The sequence below is a fragment of the Pipistrellus kuhlii genome, unplaced genomic scaffold (assembly GCF_014108245.1).
Source record: "Pipistrellus kuhlii isolate mPipKuh1 unplaced genomic scaffold, mPipKuh1.p scaffold_m20_p_1, whole genome shotgun sequence".
In the NCBI taxonomy this organism is placed as follows: Eukaryota; Metazoa; Chordata; class Mammalia; order Chiroptera; family Vespertilionidae; genus Pipistrellus; species Pipistrellus kuhlii.
The window spans coordinates 113,584,338-113,604,450 of NW_023425404.1; the positions used below are offsets into that span (position 1 = coordinate 113,584,338).

The following is a 20,113-nucleotide window of genomic DNA, read 5'->3' on the forward strand; positions in this document are numbered from 1 at the left end:
ATTTAGCATTGCTACAGTTTGTATTGAGTCCTGATTTCTTCATGGCCCAGTGAAGAAGTCTTGGTCTGACCTGGCAGGCATATCTCTCCCAGGTGTGAATCCACTCTCTGGCTTTCTGTAATTCACTTACAAGAAGTGGTTTACAAAGGCAAGGACGTCTAGACTTCTCCCACACAGATCCTTGCATGTTACCTCTGAAAAGAGCTTAGGAAATGATCCAGTCTGCCAGGTATCTAAGAGCTGTTAAAACCGAGCCCCAGGTGGAGAGACCTGATGAAGGTCGTAAGAGTTGAAGACACGACTTCTGACGGGAACCTTTCCAACTTCTCAGCTGCTCCGTCCCTCACAGACAGGCAATGATCCCCCTGAATCATTCTTCATATGAGCCAGTCAGAATAAAAGCAGTGGCATCTGCTTCCGTCCATGGGAAAAGAGGCTGAGACGCATTCTCCCTTCCCAATTGTTTCTTAAATCGTTGGGCCTTTACCAATGGATCTCCCTCCAGGTGGGCTTCTCCAGGGCACCCAGCAGAATATTTCCTAAAGTGAGGCTCCATGGATGCCTGCTACTGCAGTCGATGAAAGCATCTTTATCGGCTGAGGTGGTGGTGTGTATAGAGCCGAAGGGACCCATCTAATCTGTCCCAGACAAACAGCCTGAGAAACAGGAATTAAATCAACACCAACAAGCAGGTGCTAGTATAGCCTCTATGCATTTTAGAGATTAAAAAATTATGTAGTGACTATTCCAGCCTCTTTATGTTATGGTACCAGACATTCAGATGCATAAAAGTTAATGGACTTACTCAAGATCCTGCAGCCAGGTCATTGCCACGCCTAATCAAAACCTGACTGTCCACATTCTTGGTCAAGAATTTTTTATTCCCTCAGAATGTTGATTCACTGCTCAGCTCATGTGGGCCACAACCTAAGTTTCTGGGTGCTTGCCCTGTGGGAATAGCAGGCTGGCCTGTTTCTTCATTATGGAAACCACTTTTTAAATATATACCTTTAATGCATAATAAATGTAAACTGATACATATCTAACAATGATTGCAATGACATATTTAGGCAAGTGCCAAGTTGTAAGAGTAATTTAGGGCTTTCAAAAATTGACACATGCCCTAAGGTAGAGGGTACTGGGCCCATTGCATAACCTTCCTGCTTTTTAAAAAAACATGTTTAAATATTCATAGGTAACAGAAAAGTCATGTTTGTTTTTTGAAATAAATTATTAATCAAGCTGTCACCAATAAAAGGAAATTTAGAAAGCATAAACTTAAGCATGAAGTAATCATGTTATGTTTAAAGAGTATGTTTGCAGTAACATGGACGTGACATTTTACAACACTCCTCTTGAATTACTGCATTTTGCAGTTGGAGGAATTGAGAGATATGGTAATAATGAATAAGCATGAAACTAGGCAAAGCCTCTTTTGATTATGGAGCTCAAGGATGATGAGGTTATTATGAACAATTGGACCCACTGCCTCACAGCTCGTGCAAGAATTTTTATATTATAACTAGAGGCCCGGTGCACGGATTCATGCACTGGTGGGGCCCCTCAGCCTGGCTGTGGAAATCAGGCTGAAACTGACTCTCCAACATCCCCCGAGGGGCCCCAAATTATGAGAGGGTGCAGGCTAGGCCAGAGGACCCCACTGGTGCATGATTGGGGCTGAGGAGGGACCGCAGGAGGGCTCCAGAGTGTGTCCAGCCCATCTAACCCATCATGATTAGCTGGATTCCAGCTGCAAGCTAACCTATCCATCAGACCGTCTTCCCCTGGTGGTCAGTGTGTGTCATAGCAACTGGCCAAATGATCAGACAGCGTATTAGGCTTTTATTATATAGGATGAAGCCCAATATTCTAGAGTGTTTACCAAGCCTCAGAGTATTATTAGTACTTCCTTTATGCATTCTGAGGGAGTGTCATCTCATAGTCACAAAGAGGGAAGTGGAAGGAAGACAAAAAGGAAAGGTCCCCCAAACTTCCAAATTAAGATGATCCTTTTTCAGGCAAATTCAGTTGATAAAATAGATTAAAGCAAGTGCTTGAGAGCAGTGATCATTTCTAACATAGATAATTTTTAGTCAATATGTTTATATTTGCAGAAATGATTATCTTATTGGTCCTCATGCTGCAGTGTTAATAGCCTGATTTTTTTAAAAATTTCATTTTAAAATGTTTAATTGGGAAGTCATTGATTTATAAATTGTCTAGAATTTTACTTTTTAGTGTTTTGATTTACTTATAAAAATAGATCTAAAAATGTGGGAATATATATATATATATATATATATATATATATATCCTTTCCAATGAATTGTTCTATTTCTTTGCTTTTATGCATAAAATGCTTCAACTATATCTTATTTGAATGATCAAGTAAATTCTCAACATTACCATTATATAAAACCTCCCTCCCCGACCCCCAAATCCATATACCACATGGATTTTAAATCAAGACAATGGCTTTCATCTGAACCCAGAGACAAATTTCATTTTACATTCTTCAGTATTTTTTTAAATATATTTTATTGATTTTTCACAGAGAGGAAGAGAGAGGGATAGAGAGTTAGAAACATTGATGAGAGAGAGTCATCGACCAGCTGCCTCTTGCACACCCCCTACTGGGGATGTGCCCGCAACCAAGGTACATACCCTTGACCGGAATCGAACCCGGGACCTTTCAGTCCACAAGCCGATGCTCAATCCACTGAGCCAAACAGGTGCCAGCCATTCTTCAGTATTTTTTGAAGTGAGGATATACTTGTTCCAAGTTTGGCTGTCTCATCATTGTGTTGGGTTCTCCATATTTTCCTTGGGGAAATGCCACCGAGAGTTCAGGTTCAAATGCCAGCTTGCAAATGTTTCCATGGTAAATGCAATCTGGGCCTTTGGTGTTGGTTCATCTTGGATGAACATGTTTCTAAATTAATAATAAACCAAGGTACTTTAAATACCTTTAGAATCACACCAGGTGTTTTTTTTTGTTTTGTTTTGTTTTGTTTTGTGTGTGTGTGTGTGTGTGTGTGTGTGTGTGTGTGGCTCAAGTATGTTTTTTGGTTTCTCCACATCATTATTGTGACTTTCCCCCGAAGCTACAGGGTGAATTCCTTTAGTGAATTCCCACATTCTCACCTTCTGTGAACTCCCCCTTCCGAGTAACCTAGGCCCTTAATAACAAGGACTGCACGCTCCCCCCTAAGCTGACTTCTAATGAGCTACCTGAAATCTGGAGCCATGGTGCAAGCTTGGGCTAGTTGCTGCTTCAAAGCAATTACTGACAGATATTTAAAAGAGGGAAGCAAAGCTAGTCCAAGAATTCTCCACTCCGTTTAAAACAAAAACAGAGCCCACTAATCCCAGTGATTGGGCTGCACCTGGAGGAAAGGAATGCGGCCTCCTGCACACATTCTCTCCCCCGGCCTCCCGCCATCCCCCCCACCCCCACCCCCACTCCCCCTGCGCTGGCCCTGGAAGGAAACACCGTGCAGGCCAGGCTGAGAGGGCGTGGGTGGCCCTCCTGCTGATGAAATCTGAATACGAAGGGAAAAGGACTGCATAGTCACTCATGTGGTCTTAAATAATGCTAAGGTAGGAACTGAGAAGAGGTGTGGGGCTTCTGTTCTTTGCTGGGGTCTGACTGACTCCCCAGCTCTACTGCTGCATTCAGCAGGAGAGAGAGAGAGAGACAGGTAGAAGAATTGATCTGCTGCCATTCCTTCTAAATACTTTGCGCATCCACTTATTCAACTTGTATGTAGAAAAGTATTTTTTAAAACCCGCTGTGGAAGAAAAAAAAGGCATCGTAAAGATACTCGTTTTTATCTTTGTGGTACTTTTTTCTTGGTCTGGGTTGCAAATAGATACTCTTTTCCTTGCTGGAACTGTTTGAAGGGGAAAAAGCATTTTTTTGTTTGTGTGCATTCATGTGATAAGCAGAAAATGGATGTTTGGGTAAAGTAAGCAATTAAATATTTAAATATTAACCAAATCTCTTGGGACATATTGTAGATATTGCAGCTTTCCTGTTTCTTTAAGTGTTACCTTTCTTAGGTCAACATCTTAAAAGAAAGTTCATGCCACCCTCTATCTATGGGTGGAAAACTACACAGAAAGAACAGAAAACAAAAAACAAAAAAAAGGGAAAGAAAAACTGAACCCATTTTCCTTTTATTTATTTTTGCCTACTCTGTGGTAAAAGAACTTTTGTCTGGTCGCTTGTGGACAACAGCTGGATTGTCTGCTGCTGTCTTTTACCTGGTTCTTATGGGCAGACAAAGAAAATGGCCAAAGTAAGGCTCCTTTCGTCAGCCATAGTTATGGATGTTTTTTATTCCAGGAACATTCAGGACAGATCGCTCCTCAAAGTGTACAACAAGGATCCTGCACACGCATTCAATCACATGCCAAAAACTGTGAACGGAGACATGAGGGTGAGTGTTCCTGTTCTGTTTTCAGTTTTATTTGGTGGGTTAAACCATCTCTTCTTCCGGTCTGTGCTCCTGATGAAGTCACTCCCCACCACCAGGCTTTGGGTGTTCTCACTACACACTTGGTCTGAGGACTCGTTTGTTTTCTTGATAGAGAAAATTTTCTGGTCATCTGGGGCAAAGGGACTGGAACAGGGCCTCAGCCAGCCTCATTTCTCTTCGGCATGGAGTTTAGTTATGTCCTCACTCCAAGAGGATCCTGAAAAATCTTTACATAAATGGGTTCTTGATCCATAGTACCTTAACTTACTCAGAGGATCTCTTGCTATTTTTTTTCCAATTAAAATAAAGCTAGCATATAAGCAGCAATAAAAAAAGAACACTCCCATAAATAATTGAATGTAAAATCTTCTAATATTCTCACCTCAGCTAGTCCAAGACTTAGCATGCTAATTAAATTATTCAGCTTCTCATTCAGGACTGTTTGCTGTTGCTGTGTATTAAATATTACCAAATCCTACCCAAATTGATTGAGGGCATAGTACGAAAATCTGCATGGTTTAGGAGCTAAAATTCTTTCCATTTAAGATCATCTCAGATTATCCAAACATTCACTGCACACAGAGATATTTTGGAGGGGGCGGGGGGGGGGGGGCGCAAGAAAAGGAACAGAGAAACCAAAAAGGCAGATTTTCAAGCCACATTAATGCAGGTCCACTAGAAAGGGATTGTGTTTCTAACAATAGTGTTTCATCTCTGACAGAAAATGGGAGGAAAAAAAGAGAGATTAACTTCTCCCACTGTACCTCCTTCCTCCTCCCGCCCCCACGCTCAAATTTAGAAGAGGCTGTGCTATTATATATCATCTTTTCTGAGGATTAGCACTCTGCTGGAATCTGAAGTTTAACTAGAAGGAAAGGAAATGAACTGGTTTTATTGCCAAGGAAAGCCAGGCACCGTCCCCCCCACACTGGAGAGGAGTGCCTGAGGCGAAGCATCCCTGCTTCCTACAGCGCTGCTTGTCTCCTGCTGCAGCTGTAAGAAGCACCATTCACTCAGTGGCTCAAAACAACCCCGACGCACCCTGTTACAGTTACAGTCCTCTAGGTCAGACATCCCGTGTGGGTGGACTCAAACCTAGGGGTCATCAGCAGGATGTTGGCTTTTCTTTCCTTTTATTCTCAGTTTTTAGGCGCCACCACATTCCTCAGCTCGCAGCCCTCTTCCTCCATTGTCAAACCCAGTGAAATAGCATGATCACACCGCTAACCCTGGTCCCTTTGTGATCACACCAAACCTGCCTGGCATTCCAGAATAGTCTCCCTACTCTAAAGTCACAGGTTCCTGGGTTGAGGTGGTAGCCATCATTGTTCTGTCTACCACACAGGGTATGTGAGTTTAGGACCAAGAGGCCGGGAGGTCCGATAGGAAGTGCTGGGAGGATTTCTCGGGAACCCTGGCCTGGAATAAGAGTGATGGCATTGTCGTGACATCGGAACCTACACTTCTGGAGGAAGAGGCCTCTCACGTACTCAACTGCTGCTTTTTTTTATGTCAGAAATGGTGTGTGATTTGAAGCGAAGGCTGTGTGGCTGCTTCAGACCATCTAGGATGTGAGGTTTATTTTTAGCCAGTTCCACTCTAAATGCAAACCAGCACCAGGTGAAGACAGATCGAGGCCTGCCAACCAGGAAGCATGGACTGAATATCTCAAAAACCCTTGCCTTTTTTATTGCTTCGTTATTCTCTTTCTCAGTGACGTTTTTAAGAATCTTTGCTCCCTGGGAAACCTGTGTGTTTGATATGTCTAGCCTTTGAACTGGCGTTTCATGGTGTTCAGCGTTCTGTTTCCACTACAAAGAGCCCGCACAGGGGTCGCAGAATCACCTCTGAAAATCTTGTTTATGGCTGGGGAGGACACCTGTAACTCTTACGCAGATGTGGTACCTGCCTAAGGGGCCATCCGTGAGCATGGGGAGAATCAAATAGTAACCATATGGACAAAACCCATCAGAATTCAGAACTTATCGGTGAGGTGGTTCTGTTTTACACTCTCAGATGAGACCCTAAATGATCGCTTTTCTGAGTCGCCTGCAGCCTCCTTTCTACAGTAATTTCTGTGTGTGAGAAAATCAACTGTTGTCCCCAGCTGAGGAGACAACAAATGTGTACCATCCAACCCACGGAAAAGCTTTCTGGGTTCAGTGAAGATGAGTTAGAAATGAGAACTAGAACTGCAGTTTAAAAACCAACGAGGTGTGATTGTGCCTGCAGTTTGCAACTTGGTCTCATCACAGATTCCAGAAATTAAAAGACACGGATTCCGTCCGCCTCACCTCTGGGCTCTGTAGTGGTTGGAATTCCCTCTCCTTCCCGATGACTCTAACGGCCTTTCCATGAAAGGAAAGGGAGCTCTGTTGAGCCCTGTCTGGAGCGCAGCTGCACAGCCCCATGGCTGGTGTGAAGAACAGAAACAGAGCCCAGAGCAGGGATGAGTTGTTGTAGACTAAACTGAGCCGCACGGTGGGTGGAGAGGAGCTCCATCCTCTCATATGTCTGCGATGTGCGCGTGGCCGGGGAGGGATTTGAAAACTGCTCACAGGCGTGAGGCACGCAGCCCTGCCCCGCCTGTCACTCACCTTCTCCCACCTGCCCCAGAGGCGGCAGGTGGCCCTCCAGCTGCCCACACATGACCAACGTGCACGTGTGACATGAAAAACACTGGTGGGACCATGCAGAGGCGCCACACCAGCAATGCCAGCACTTTGCCGTGACCTTACACTTCCCTTACACCGTGAGGGGCATGCCTTGCCTGTGAAAGAAAAGATGTAAGGCTCTGGTCTCATACAGTCGTTCTCCAGAGCAGGGCTCTGATGGTAGCGGTGTTCCTCAGGAAGCACGCTAGACAGAAATACTAGCTCTGGGGTGGTGACCGAGCGTGGCATAGGTGCTTGGTGAGGAAGACATGTCTAGGCTTTCACTCTGCACTCACTGAGCATTTCTGAGGCCAGCCTCCTCCCGGAGACCTGTGGTTGTCTGCTGGAATGAGCGCTCCTGGCTCCTGAATCTTTCCGTCCCTAGAATTTTGTTACATTAAATAGTAACTTTGATAATTCAGTTCCCATGGTACTGTAGTCACCGAGTGGAACAGGCCCTTCTGCAAAGAAATTATGTGTTCTCCAGGGTTTGTTATGCACAAATGTGCAACTCGGAGATGAGCCGTCCCGCTCCGTGGCTCTCCATGGGAGCCACCAGCCACTTCCTGCCCACCGGGCCAGCGGCTTTCCCAGGTTGCAGGCTTTTCCACCTTCTTGTGTACTTTGAGGTTACTTCCCGACATTCACTTTTCTCCCTCTTGTATGTCCTTAATTTTTACTTGTGTATACAAAGTTTCCAGATTGGCACTTAGAGCACAGTCCCCAGAATCTGCCCTGCGTCTGAAATTAGTTGCTCAAACCCAGTTCAGCCGCTGCCTCCCAGACCTCTCCTGTTTGCGCTCTGCATTTGGCACCGATGCGCAGGCTCCTTGGAAACCTGGGTTTCATTACACTGCCGCCATTTCTAAACCCCTGCCTACATTCAGACACACCTCTTCTGTGCACTAACGTTTTTTCTTTCTCTTGCCCTCTATGGTCTTAGTGTTCAGGTGGACTTCCAGTTTGTGTGTGCTTTAATTTGTGTGTGTTTTTTAATCTTCACCTTTACATTTGTGATTTTTTTTTTTCTAACTACTGATTTAATCATGGGAGTGTGGATAATCCTTGAAACGATATCCCTGGCTCTGCCATTTCTTAAGAGTTCAAGACCCAAATGCTCAATTTCCAAGTGGTCGTCTCTACATGGATAGTCTTCCCATGTTTCCAGTGTATGCTGTTGCTGAAGACACACACATACAAAAAAAACCATAATCTTTTCTTTTTTTCTTCCAAGCCATTTCCTCCTGTTTTTCTCTTTGTAAGAGGTGGTGCGTGCGTGTGTGTGTGTGTGTGTGTGTGTGTGTGTGTGTGTGTGTGTGTGTGTTTTGAGGGTTGGGGAGAAGAGATTTAAAAAGTTGACCTATCAGTGAGTCTTCAGTTGCCCAACTCCTGTTTCTCAGCACATCCTCCTGTCACCGGGACCATCCCACTGTGCAAGACCTCTGACAGATGGCCCTTCGCCATGGCCTGCACTGCTACACTTACAATAGCTAACTTTTTTGAGCATCAACTAATTACTTTTCTGGGTAATTTTATTTAATATTCAAGACAGCATTTGAAGCAGTGTTGCCTCATGTTTATAACTCAGGAAACATTTGTTTAGGTATGTTAAAAGATTTGCCCAAGGCTGCACAGCTACTGGTAGAGCATGGTGGACTCGAGATGTGAACCTAGGCCTCTGCACTCCACATTCCAGGCTGTTAAGAACTGTGGCCCTACTGTAGGTGCAGCATTCACTGTTTTTCTTTTTTTCTTTTTAAAAAAATATATTTTATTGATTTTTTACAGAGAGGAAGGGAGAAGGATAGAGAGCTGGAAACATCAATGAGAGAGAAACATCCATCAGCTGCCTCCTGCACACCCAATACTGGGGATTGTGCCCACAACCAAGGTACATGCCCTTGACTGAAATCGGACCTGGGACCTTTCAGTCCACAGGCTGATGCTCTATCCACTGAGCCAAACCGGTTTAGGCGGTTCACTGTTTTTCTACCGGTCAGTTAGGCAACAGCCTTTAACCAGTCTCCTCATCTCTTCCTACCCCACTCTAACCACTGCTTCTGAAGTCATCTCCCTAAGGCCACCTTCCGGTTGTGCAAAGAATAGCACAGGCCAATGATCAGTATCCTCTTCGCCCAACACCCAGCAAAGCTGCCTCACAGTTCTTGCTCCAAGGGTATGACATGCACTCTCCCACCTCACATACCTGCCTTTCAAAAGTCCATTCGGCATACGATGGGACAATTGCCTGATTCCAGTGACAGAATGCTGGCATGAAAAAAAAAAAAAATGGTGGGAGGGAACACTATTGTGTTTCTATGCCTCTTCTATAAAATAGCCCCAAATGTCAGGTTTGAATCCTAATTAGAACAAATCAACTGTAAAAGATATCTTTGAAACTTTTTTGAAAATTTTGATCATGTTTTGGGAATCAGATGATAGTAAGGGATAACGGCTAATTCTGATGGCTATAATGATGACTTGGTGGTTGTGTTTTTAAAAATGAGACATGATACTAATGTATTTATAGGCCAAATGGCACAATTAATGGGATTTCCCTTAAAACACTCCAGCAAAGCAAATAAAAGTTTTGCTTTGGAAATATGTGAAACAAAATTGGTAAAATATTAAAAAATGTCAAAGCTTGATGATGGTAGTCTGTTATATTATTTTCTCTACTTTTTATGGTTGAAAATTTCCATAATAAAGTGTAAAAAATTAAACTCGTGCTTTCAGAGGCGAAATAAAAGACTGCCCGTGAAGCTTTCCCTAATGCTCTGTCAGAATTCATCTTTCTTTTAGAAGGGGGACATTTTGCATACTCTGTTGATATTTTTATCATTTAAATGCATGTTCATCTCACCCCTAAGACTAAGTTCTCCAAAGGCACAACCATTCTCATGCTCGTCTTCGTATTTCTCCAAGAGCCAGTCTCAGTGTCTTACAAGTGGTGTTGTAAACACTTGTCAAACACGATGCCTTGAGTAACATAGTGGCAGTGCTACAAATGCTGCATTTTCTGTCATTAATGAGAAGCCACTGTTAAAATATCTTCCTGTTCTCATCACCAGAAATAGTTGTTCTTCTCCCAGTTTATTTTTATCATGTGGATACTCTGAGCCTTGGAAGTGATCATTTTCCCTCTTTGTGTTGCTACTTTAAAGCTTAGAATTAAATTTGTGGCCCACCCACAGCAAGTGTATAGGCATTCTGCAGTGTGTATTTTGTGTGCTGGCTTTGTTCCTGGAATCTCTTTTTAATTTTCCCTCCTCTCATGTTCTTTTTGTCCTACTTCCACTTTGACTTTTTGTAGGGGACAAAATTGTGGGGGATAATTTTTATGAACTCTATTATATTTTTGTGGAATCAGTCAGGATATAAGTAATATTTATTCTATACTATTGTTTGCCTCAGTTTAGGATAATAGACTCTTTTTATAAAAATAAATTTTTACTGTTCAGATTATTACAATTGTTCCTATTCCCCCCCCCCCTAGCTCCCCTCCACCCGATTCCCACCCCACTCTCTGCCTTTAACATCACCCCCCCACTGTCCTTATCCATAGGTGTATGATTTTTATTTAGTCTCTTCTCGCACCCCCCACATCCCCCCCCCCCCCAAGAATTGTTAGTCAACTCCCTTTCTATGCCCCTGATTCTATTATATTCATCAGTTAATACTGTTTATCAGATTTTTTATTCACTTGATTTTTAGATTCACTTGTTGATATATGTGTAATTATTGTTCATAATTTTTATCTTTATCTTTTTCTTCTTCCTCCTCTTCTTAAAGAATACCTTTTAGCCGGGACCGGTTTGGCTCAGTGGATAGAGCGTCTGCCTGCGGACTGAAAGGTCCTGGGTTCGATTCCGGTCAAGGGCATGTACCTTGGTTGCGGTCACATCCCAGTGGAAGGTGTGCAAGAGGCAGCTGGTCGATGTTTCTCTCTCATCGACATTTCTAACTCTCTGTCCCTCTCAATTCCTCTCTGTATAAAATCAATAAAATATATTTTAAAAAGAAAAAGAAAAAAAAGAATACCTTTTAGCATTTCATATAATACTGGTTTGGTTGTAATGAACTCCTTTAGCTTTTTCTTATCTGTGAAGTTCTTTATCTGACCTTCAATTCTGAATGATAGCTTTGCTGGGTAGAGTAATCTTGGTTGTAGGTTCTTGCTATTCATCACTTTGAATGTTTCTTGTCACTCCCATCTGGCCTGCATAGTTTCTGTTGAAAAATCAGCTGACAATTGTATGGGTGCTCCCTTATAAGTAATTAACTGTTTTTCTCTTGCTACTTTTAATATTTTCTCTTTGTCTTTTGCTCTTGGAATTTTAATTATGATATGTCTTGGTGTGGTCCTCTTTGATTCCTTTTGTTTGGGGTTCTGTGTGCTTTCTGAATTTGTAAGTCTATTTCTTTCACCAGGTGGGGGAAGTTTTCAATCATTATTTTTTCTAATAGGATTTCAGTATCTTGCTCTCTCTCTTCTTCTGGCACCCCCATAATTCTGATGTTGGTATGCTTGAAGTTGTCCCAGAGGCTCCTTACACTTTTTTTCATATTTTTGGATTCATTTTCCAATTGTTTTTTGCTTTTTTGTATTTCACATCTTTGACTTGATTCATGTGATCCTCTAGTCTGCTGTTGGATCTTTGTAGATTATTTTTTATTTCAGTCAATGTATACTTAATTTCTAGTTGGTCCTTTTTTATATCCTCAAGGGTCTGGTTAAATTTAGTGGCCTTTTCTAGAAAATTCTTGAAAAACCTTATAACTATGGTTTTGAATTCTATATCCTGTCATTTGCTTTCCTCCATTTCTTTCATTTGTGACCTGTTTCTTTGTCTCTGCATTTTGGCTGCTTCCCTGAGTTGATAGAGTAACTTTGTATTGACCAATAGGGCCCAGTGGCTCAACATCCCCAGTTACCTGAGATGGACACTTTTAGTACACTCCTTTGTGGGCTATGTGCACAGTCTTATTGTAGTTAAGCCTTGATTGTTGTTGGTATCACTGTAAGGAATTGATCTCCAGTCCAATTGGCTGTGAGGATCAACTGTGTCTATGCTGGGTAAACTTCTGTGCTGGAGATACCCTTATGAGACAAGATTTCCAAAAGCCTCTGTGCTCAGCTTGAATGGGGCAGAGTCTCAGGGTGGAGGAAACAGCAATGACTTTGTGGGGCAGGATCTCACAGCGGAGCAAGCAGCAATGGCTTCCCATCAGCCCTGCCCTAAGAGACTCCTGGGTCTCAGTATCCTGCAGTGATCATTGTAAGCATATCTGAGAGAAAGCTGCCCTTGAGTTTTGCCCACTGACAGACAGTCCAGTTTCTCCCCAAATGAGTCTGGGGCCCCAGAGTCTCACCCAGAGCTGAAGTTCAGAACAGTCCAGAGCTTTTGTCTCCCTCCCAATTGAGAAAGCCAGCCTCATGCTCAGTTGCCAGCCTCCTCCATGCGCGCCTCAGTACTTCTACCTTCCACAGCTCCTGTGAGTCTTAGTGTGCTTTTCTCTTTCCTTCTAGTTGTAGAATTTCCACACAACCAGCCTTCTTGTGGTTCTGAATGTTTTGTCTTTTAGTTGTAGATTTGAAATTGTTGTGCAAGGCAGCAGTTTAGGTGTTTGCATATGCCGCCGTCTTGGTTTCTCAGGATAATAGATTCTTTTGTGCCTATATAGTAGACAATGTATTAAAAACTTTATGTATTATTTAAATTAGTTGCAAAGTAGGTATTCTGACTCCATTTTACAGATGATATAACTGAGGCAATGATGTCTCTCCCAGACCCACACACCTTGTAAATGTCAGATGTTAGGTTTGAACCCAGATCTGTCTTACCCTTTGGATTCAGCCCACAGTCTCCCGTTCTTGGTATTTTCATATGAGTTTTGCAAGTTTTGAAATGATGCTCCTAATAAGATTTTAGAACATATAAAATATTATTTTGAAGTATTTGTTTCACTTCTAATTCTATTACAGTGTTTTTTTATATTTGATTTTGTTTCATCCTGTTCTCTTCTGAAAAGGTTAAAAAGATATCCTGCCAAACACAAAGGAGGGCGGGGAGGGGAGAAAAATCAAAATACAGGCAAAGAAGTATTGTATATTCCTATTTCCTACAGTAATTGAGATTTTTATTTTGTCCTCAGGCCAGTGTTCTGGTTGAGAAGGGTTTGGGTCTTGGGGAAGGCAGGGGTGAATGAAATAATTCCATAGATGCTGAAACCAGTTTGGTTCAGTGGATAGAGCATCAACCTGTGACTGAAGGGTCCCGGGTTCAATTCCGGTCAAGGGCATGTACCTTGGTTGTGGGCACATCCCCAGTGGGGGATGTGCAGGAGGCAGCTGATCGATGTTTCTCTCTCATTGATGTTTCTAACTTTCTCTCCCTTCCTCTCTGTAAAAAATCAATAATATATATATATATATATATATATATATATATATATATATATATATTTTTTTTTTTTTTAAAGAAGTAATTCCATAGAAATGGAAGAGAAGAGAATCCCATAGAAATCAGAAAACACTCCTAACTAATTTTATTTCATTCATTCAAGGATCGCCTTGACCCAACTATCACAGTATGCCCTTCACTCACTTAATAACGAATTCATGATATACTCTGGACCAGGTACCATGCTGAGCATTTAGAAAAATGAGCATTTTTGCTCATTTGATTTTCAATAAAACCCAGTGTGAAAGGAATTCTTATTATCCTTCCGTTTCAGATGTGGGAGGAGGATCAGGGACGTTAAGGAACTTGCTCAAAGTCACAGAGCTTTTCAGAAATGGAGCTGGATTCAGAGCCAGGCAGGTCATCTTTGGAACTGGCCTTGTCACTCCAGTGGTCACTACTGTTCTCCACCGTCCCGTCTCCATCACCGGTTTCTATGTGCCACCCATTTTTAAAGACTCGAAAGCCACTGTCATCATATAACCTCCCCTTACTCTTCTCTTCTACAAGCCTCACTCACCACTTTTTCTTCTCTGGCTTTCACAGAACTTCACCCTTACCCCCTCTCATAGCACACTCACCTTTTCCTGCCTGCACTGTAGGTATTGATATGCACATACAAGCCATTTTAAATTCTAAACTTCTCAAAAGAAACTCCTTGTGTTTCCCTGGGACACTGTCCTGCTTTGAGAAATTTCCCATTTCATGTCTGGATGAAGAGGGATCTCACTTCAGCACTTTTCCTATCACAAATTTCCAGTTAATGCCTTCCCTCCTAAGATCAGTACAAGAATTTAAAAATGGAAATGTCTGCAACATATTGCCTAGTTTATTCCAGAAGTAGTTCCTGACCAAAATGCTTATCTACCCTAACATTGCCTATCGATATAATTTTATAGCAGTGAATAACCCTGAAGTTTTAAGATGAGAGCAACAGATTTGTCAGATTAAATTAAGTAATGCATACATATCTGCATTTTATTCTTAGGAGTTAAGTTCCCCTATAGCAGAAAGTAAACAGATCTCCAGATAGCAAATTAAATAAGGCAGATCTTGTTTCACTGTATTTATAACTCAGTAGGATAAACCTTGCTTCTAGATTAGGTTGTCAGTATTTTAAATGCCTCCAGATTTATAAAGTAAGAGTGATTATTTTAAAACAGTTAATCTGACTCCTTTATTGTGAAGTTTCACTGATTCACTCTCCCAACCACGATGTAGAACCACTTCTTTGTTTTAGGCTTTTGTGCAAGATTCTGAGGAATCACAGTTGACTTTTGAACTGTGTTGTCCACTTATAGGCAGACTTTTTTTTTTTCTTTTACAGTGCAGTACCTTAAATGCATTTTCTCTTCTTGCTAACTTTATTCTATTTAAATTTATTGGGATGACATTAGTTAATAAAATTATTTAGGTTTCAGGTGTACAATAATACATCATGTGTATATTGCATTGTGTATTTACTATCCAAAGAAAAATCTCTTTCCATCGCCATATATTTGAACCCATTAATCTTTTGTTACCATCCCCTGTCCCCTTTCTTCTGGTAACCCCCATTCTGATGTCTGTGTCTGTGAGTTTTTGTTTGTCTGTCTTGTTTATTCATTTGTTGCTTTCAGTTTATATCCCACATATGAATGAAATCACATGATTCTTGATATTCTCCATCTGACTTATTTTGCTTAGCATGACATTCTCATGATCCATACATATTGTCACAAATGGCAATATTTCACCATTACTTATGGCTGAGTAATATTCCATTGTACAAAGGAGCCAAAAATGCACAATGGAGAAAAGAAAACATCTTCAATAAATGGTGCTAAGAAAATTGGAAAGTTACGTGCAAAGGAATGAAATGACTGCTGTTTGTCACCAATCACAAAAATTAACTCAAAGTGGATCAAAGACCTAAATGTAAGATCTTAAAAAATAAACTGCATAGAAGAAAACATAGGTACTATTTTATTAATTTGACCTCAAAGGCAAAGGAAATAAAAGCAAAAATAAATGAATGGGACTATATCATACTTATGACTTTCTTAATAACATCTTCTTTTTTTCTAGTTTACTTTATTGTAAGAATATAGTATATGGCATAAAACATACATAATATGTGTTAATCAACTATTTATGTTATCAGTAAGGATTCCAGTCTACAGTAGGCTATTAGTAGTCAAGTTTGGAGTAAACATGATTTTTTATCGTGCAGAGAGCCGGAGTCCCTAACTTACACATTGTTCAAAAGTCAAATGTAGCCGAAACTGGTTTGGCTCAGTGGATAGAGTGTCGGTCTGCGGACTGAAGGGTCCCAGGTTCGATTCCAGTCAAGGGCATGTACATTGGTTGCGGGCACATCCCCAGTGGGGGGTGTGCAGGAAGCAGCTGGTCGATGTTTCTCTCTCATCGATGTTTCTAGCTTTCTATTCCTCTCCCTATCTCTCTGTAAAAAATCAATAAAATATGTTAAAATAAAAATAAAAAAAGGAGTCAATTATAATTAACAGTGACCAAGTATGGTAACTGCCCCCACAAATCCTACAGTCCAATGGAAGATCAGAAAGTCACTAATCAATAATGATACAAACATCTATAATTTTCCCATCAGTTCCAGTCTATGTGAAATCTTCGCCTTCATTCTGCTATTTGCTTGAGTTGACACTATGGTACTCACTTATGCATAATGGATGTAATTATGGCCCTTTTCTGTCGTGTCTTTCTGACTGACACAAAGTATTTCTATTGGAATGGTAAGGAGTTCCTCTTATTGAGATGATTAGCTAAGCAAACATATTTCTATGCGGGGAAGATCCAGGACAAGGTAGATATTCCTTCTGTGCTACATTTTATTTTTAAGAAGCAAGAAAGGCTAATATATGCGCATGTGATGTGCGGCTTCCAAGTGATACAAATCTCATCTTTCCTGCTGTGTGGCTGCTTGCTTTTCCTCGTACTTATTTTTCCTTTTTGTCATTGAGAGGTTATGACAACATGAGCCATATTGTATTTATAAACATCACGTGTTTCCTTGATATGGCTTGCAGCTTCTGCCAGACGGAACACATGGAAGAAACATTTCTCGTTAGCTCAGCATTGGTTTTACTTATGCCGATTTCCGGGACAGGAAAAATGCCTTCCTACTCAGATTTAAGTTTCATAGAGTAGCAACAAAACCTCTGAATGTCCGTGAAATAGTTTTAACAAGGGTGGATACTGCTCCTTTAAACCGCATATTTTGACTAAAAGCTTCCTTCTGTGAGGAAAAAAAAAAAAGGAACACACACACAAAAACCTCAAGCCTTGCATTCAGTCACCATAAAGACGGGCAGCGCTGGAGGCATTTGAGAGATGGGTGGTTTCAAGGTCTCTGCGAGTCTAGAAAGTTTCTCCTAGAAGAGAAAGGTTCACCAAAGATGTAAGGTAAGAACTGTGTCTTTGTAACAGCAAAGAATTTTCAGAAATTTTTGTCGTCCGAGGCTCATTCCCTCGGTTGAGACAGGTCTGCTGTGTTTAAGTTGATTCAGTGAGGAATTGACACTTCAGGGTTTTATTTTAACTGTAGAAAGGGCACTTCTTTGTTATTGGCATTAGTCTTTTTAAAAATCCGTTTAGATGATGTTGGGCTGCCTTCAGTCAGTAAATCTTGTAATCTAGTTTCTGCTGAACCTATAATTTAGAAAAGGATTTAAATGGTCAACATTGTTTGCTAGTGCAGATCTCATCGGTTTATGTGCTTTGTGACAGTTTTCAGTGTTTTCCTGAAGATGCTCACTTGCACTTAGGTTTTGAGACAAATGCAGAGAATTTGAAGGTGTGGTACAAATGGGGGGTGGAGATTAGTATGTGTCCTTTAACAGTCCAGGGAAATTTTCTTGTTTCTCCCTTGTATAAAACATTTTAGATTTTAAAATAAAATCTCTTGATATTTATCTTGATTTTTACATTTTAAAAAGTAATATCAATTTAAGCTTTATGAATAACATTAAAATCCTCTACAGTTTGACATATTATAGCATATATATATAACGTAATAGATATATTTATTTCTATTGGGTTTAATAATTGACTGAAAAAAAGATTTGACAGAAATTATATTTACTTGAGAAGAACTATTCTGTCTTATTCTTGCACTAGTTAAATCACAATATTTTGCATTTATTTCTTTTAAAGAAGTTTAATAAGAATAATGTTCTATTAAATCAGTCTGTTTCATTTTAAAGGTACATATGAGCATGGATCAGCTTATGATTAACTGTATGGATACCGTTATCTCAATTTAAAGATGTGTTCATATGCATGAGAAGTTGTCTTCCAATATGGCCTAAATAGTATATGTTATTTTATGTAGTCTTCGTAATAACTGTTTGGCATAGGTGCTGTCATGCCTATCTTAAGATTGGAAAACAAAGGCTGAGCAAGTTTAATAACAAGACCACACACTAGTAGGCAGCAAAGTTGTGATTCAAACCCAGGCCAACTGTCTCTTGTTTTAGAATCTGACAATGCACAGCCTAACCAGGAGCTAAGAGCTCCAAGTCTGGAGTCAGAATCAGAAAACTCATCTTGGAAGTAATGATTATAAATAAATAAGTAATGCTTAATTGTCTTCAAGATAAATTATTTAGTACAATTTTGAATATATATATTTTTTAAGATCTGTAGCATCCAAGACCTACTGCCACACTGGTGGTTATTCAGGGACCTGGTTAAACTTAGAGTGAAATAAAAACAGTGAAAATGTCAGATGAGGTGAGATAGCCAGCAGCACTGCACATAAAGGGCTGTTTCCTTCTTACGCTTCCTTCTTTGCGTCATGCGCTGTGCACTCATAAAACTTCTCGTGGGACCAGGGAGCTTATGCACAAGCTTGATTTGGAAGTGAGGGAGCATCTCTGAATGGAGACTGCCTGCCTGTGCCCGCCTGCTCTCCTTAGAAAGAGGTGGACAGGAAGAACATTGAAGGTGGAGGGCTCTGGAGCCAGGACAGCCAGCGAACAGACTCAGAGACAGGAATTGTTGCTTGCCTCGCCCCCTCCTGAAGACTGACACATCCACTCAGCCGCAAAACTGTCCCCGTGACTCGTGCTGCGAAGGAATGACTGCCAGCAGCATCCAGAGGGCGTGCGGCTGCTCATCACACACTGTGCTTGGGCTCCAGGATCTAAGCAGCTTGCTCCAACCCCTTTTCCGCATAGGACCTGGGGCTGGCTAAGCAACCAACACAATTGCATGTGGACTGGAACCAGGCCTTCCGCCTTCAGCAGCCACTGGGGTGAACTCCTGAGAGCTCTGTGCCTTGCTAGGAAGTTCAGGAAAGGTAAATGCCACACTTTGCCTTTTTATATCCAAGCCACACCCTGTTTCTTGGCTCATAAATACAGATGCCAGCAAAAATTGCCTTTGTCTGCGATCATAGTTCCTGGTATTTTCCAGTTGTATCCCTTGTACCTACATGTTGCTGTTTTTCCCCTGAGGTTGTGTCTCCTCTGTGAGTCCCCGTCAGGGCAGCTTGGACTGTAAGAGTTCATTTCCTGTTAGATCAGTACAGGCTCCTTCGGGGCCAAGGTCCTACCCTGCATTGGAGATCCCTTGGCTGTGTGTGGTTTGCAGGTGTGACACTGTCCGCTCTGAGGGACTGGGGCTGGCTACTGTGCCTAGGAAATACACCTGCCTGTGTTGTCGGTGCTCCCTGAAGAAGCAGGCCTGGCTTGTTTGGAATCGGGGTGTTAGAGGTGGAAAGGACTTATACACTATCTCTCATCACCCTTTCACTGCCAGCTGTGACTCAGGAGGCTGGCATGGCTGGTGTGACTTGGTTAAGACCACAACATAAGCAAGTGACAAAAATAGGGCTGGATCCCAGGCGCGCCTCCCCACACCCTCACCATCCTTTTGTCCATTTCCAGGGCTCCCCTCTTTTGGTTCTCACCCTCTTAATGTTTATTTTCTTGATCGATTCGTGCAAACACTGACTTCTCAGCCGTCCATTGTAGCTGCTAAGCACAGCCAGCTTTCCGTTGGTGTCCAGGCAGCAGCATAGCGCTATGGTGTGGCCAGAGCTCATTAGTCAGAAATGCATGAGCCTGGACCAGAACGAAATGGGTTTCTCAACTAACCAGATTCATATCATTCAATATTTTATTGAAGGCGGGCAAGCCATCAAGGCAACTGAAAAACAGCAGCTGCTTCAAATTATGAGATCCGTTGAATAAAATAATATTGACTTTAAAGGGTTGTAGGGTATTATTGTTTTATTTTCAAAAGCTGGCCTCTTTGCTAAGGCTCTGACAATAACTCTGTTTGAAACTTTAATGTGTTACTATTCAGACTACTTCCAAAACTGTTTTTCTCCTTGGAGCCAGTGATTTTAAGTGGCAGGTAGAAGAAACAAGTTGGTAAATTTTATTAATTAAATAACGGTCTAGTAACGAGAATTGGAAAGATAAGTAGTGCCAAGGACTTGAAAGTTAGTGAATATTATTGCCTTGTCACAATTAAAGAAGAAGAAAGCCCA

The 20,113-nt window shown here is 41.5% G+C and overlaps 1 protein-coding gene across 1 annotated transcript in view; it reads left to right on the forward strand.

Annotated features, from left to right (window-relative positions):
- The window catches only part of KIAA1217 (KIAA1217 ortholog), a 296,834-nt gene that overhangs the window by 192,021 nt on the left and 84,700 nt on the right, over nt 1–20,113 (forward strand). Inside the window, 1 exon segment of the mRNA XM_045588070.1 lies at nt 4,349–4,442. Within this exon segment, the coding sequence (XP_045444026.1) occupies nt 4,349–4,442 (94 nt within the window).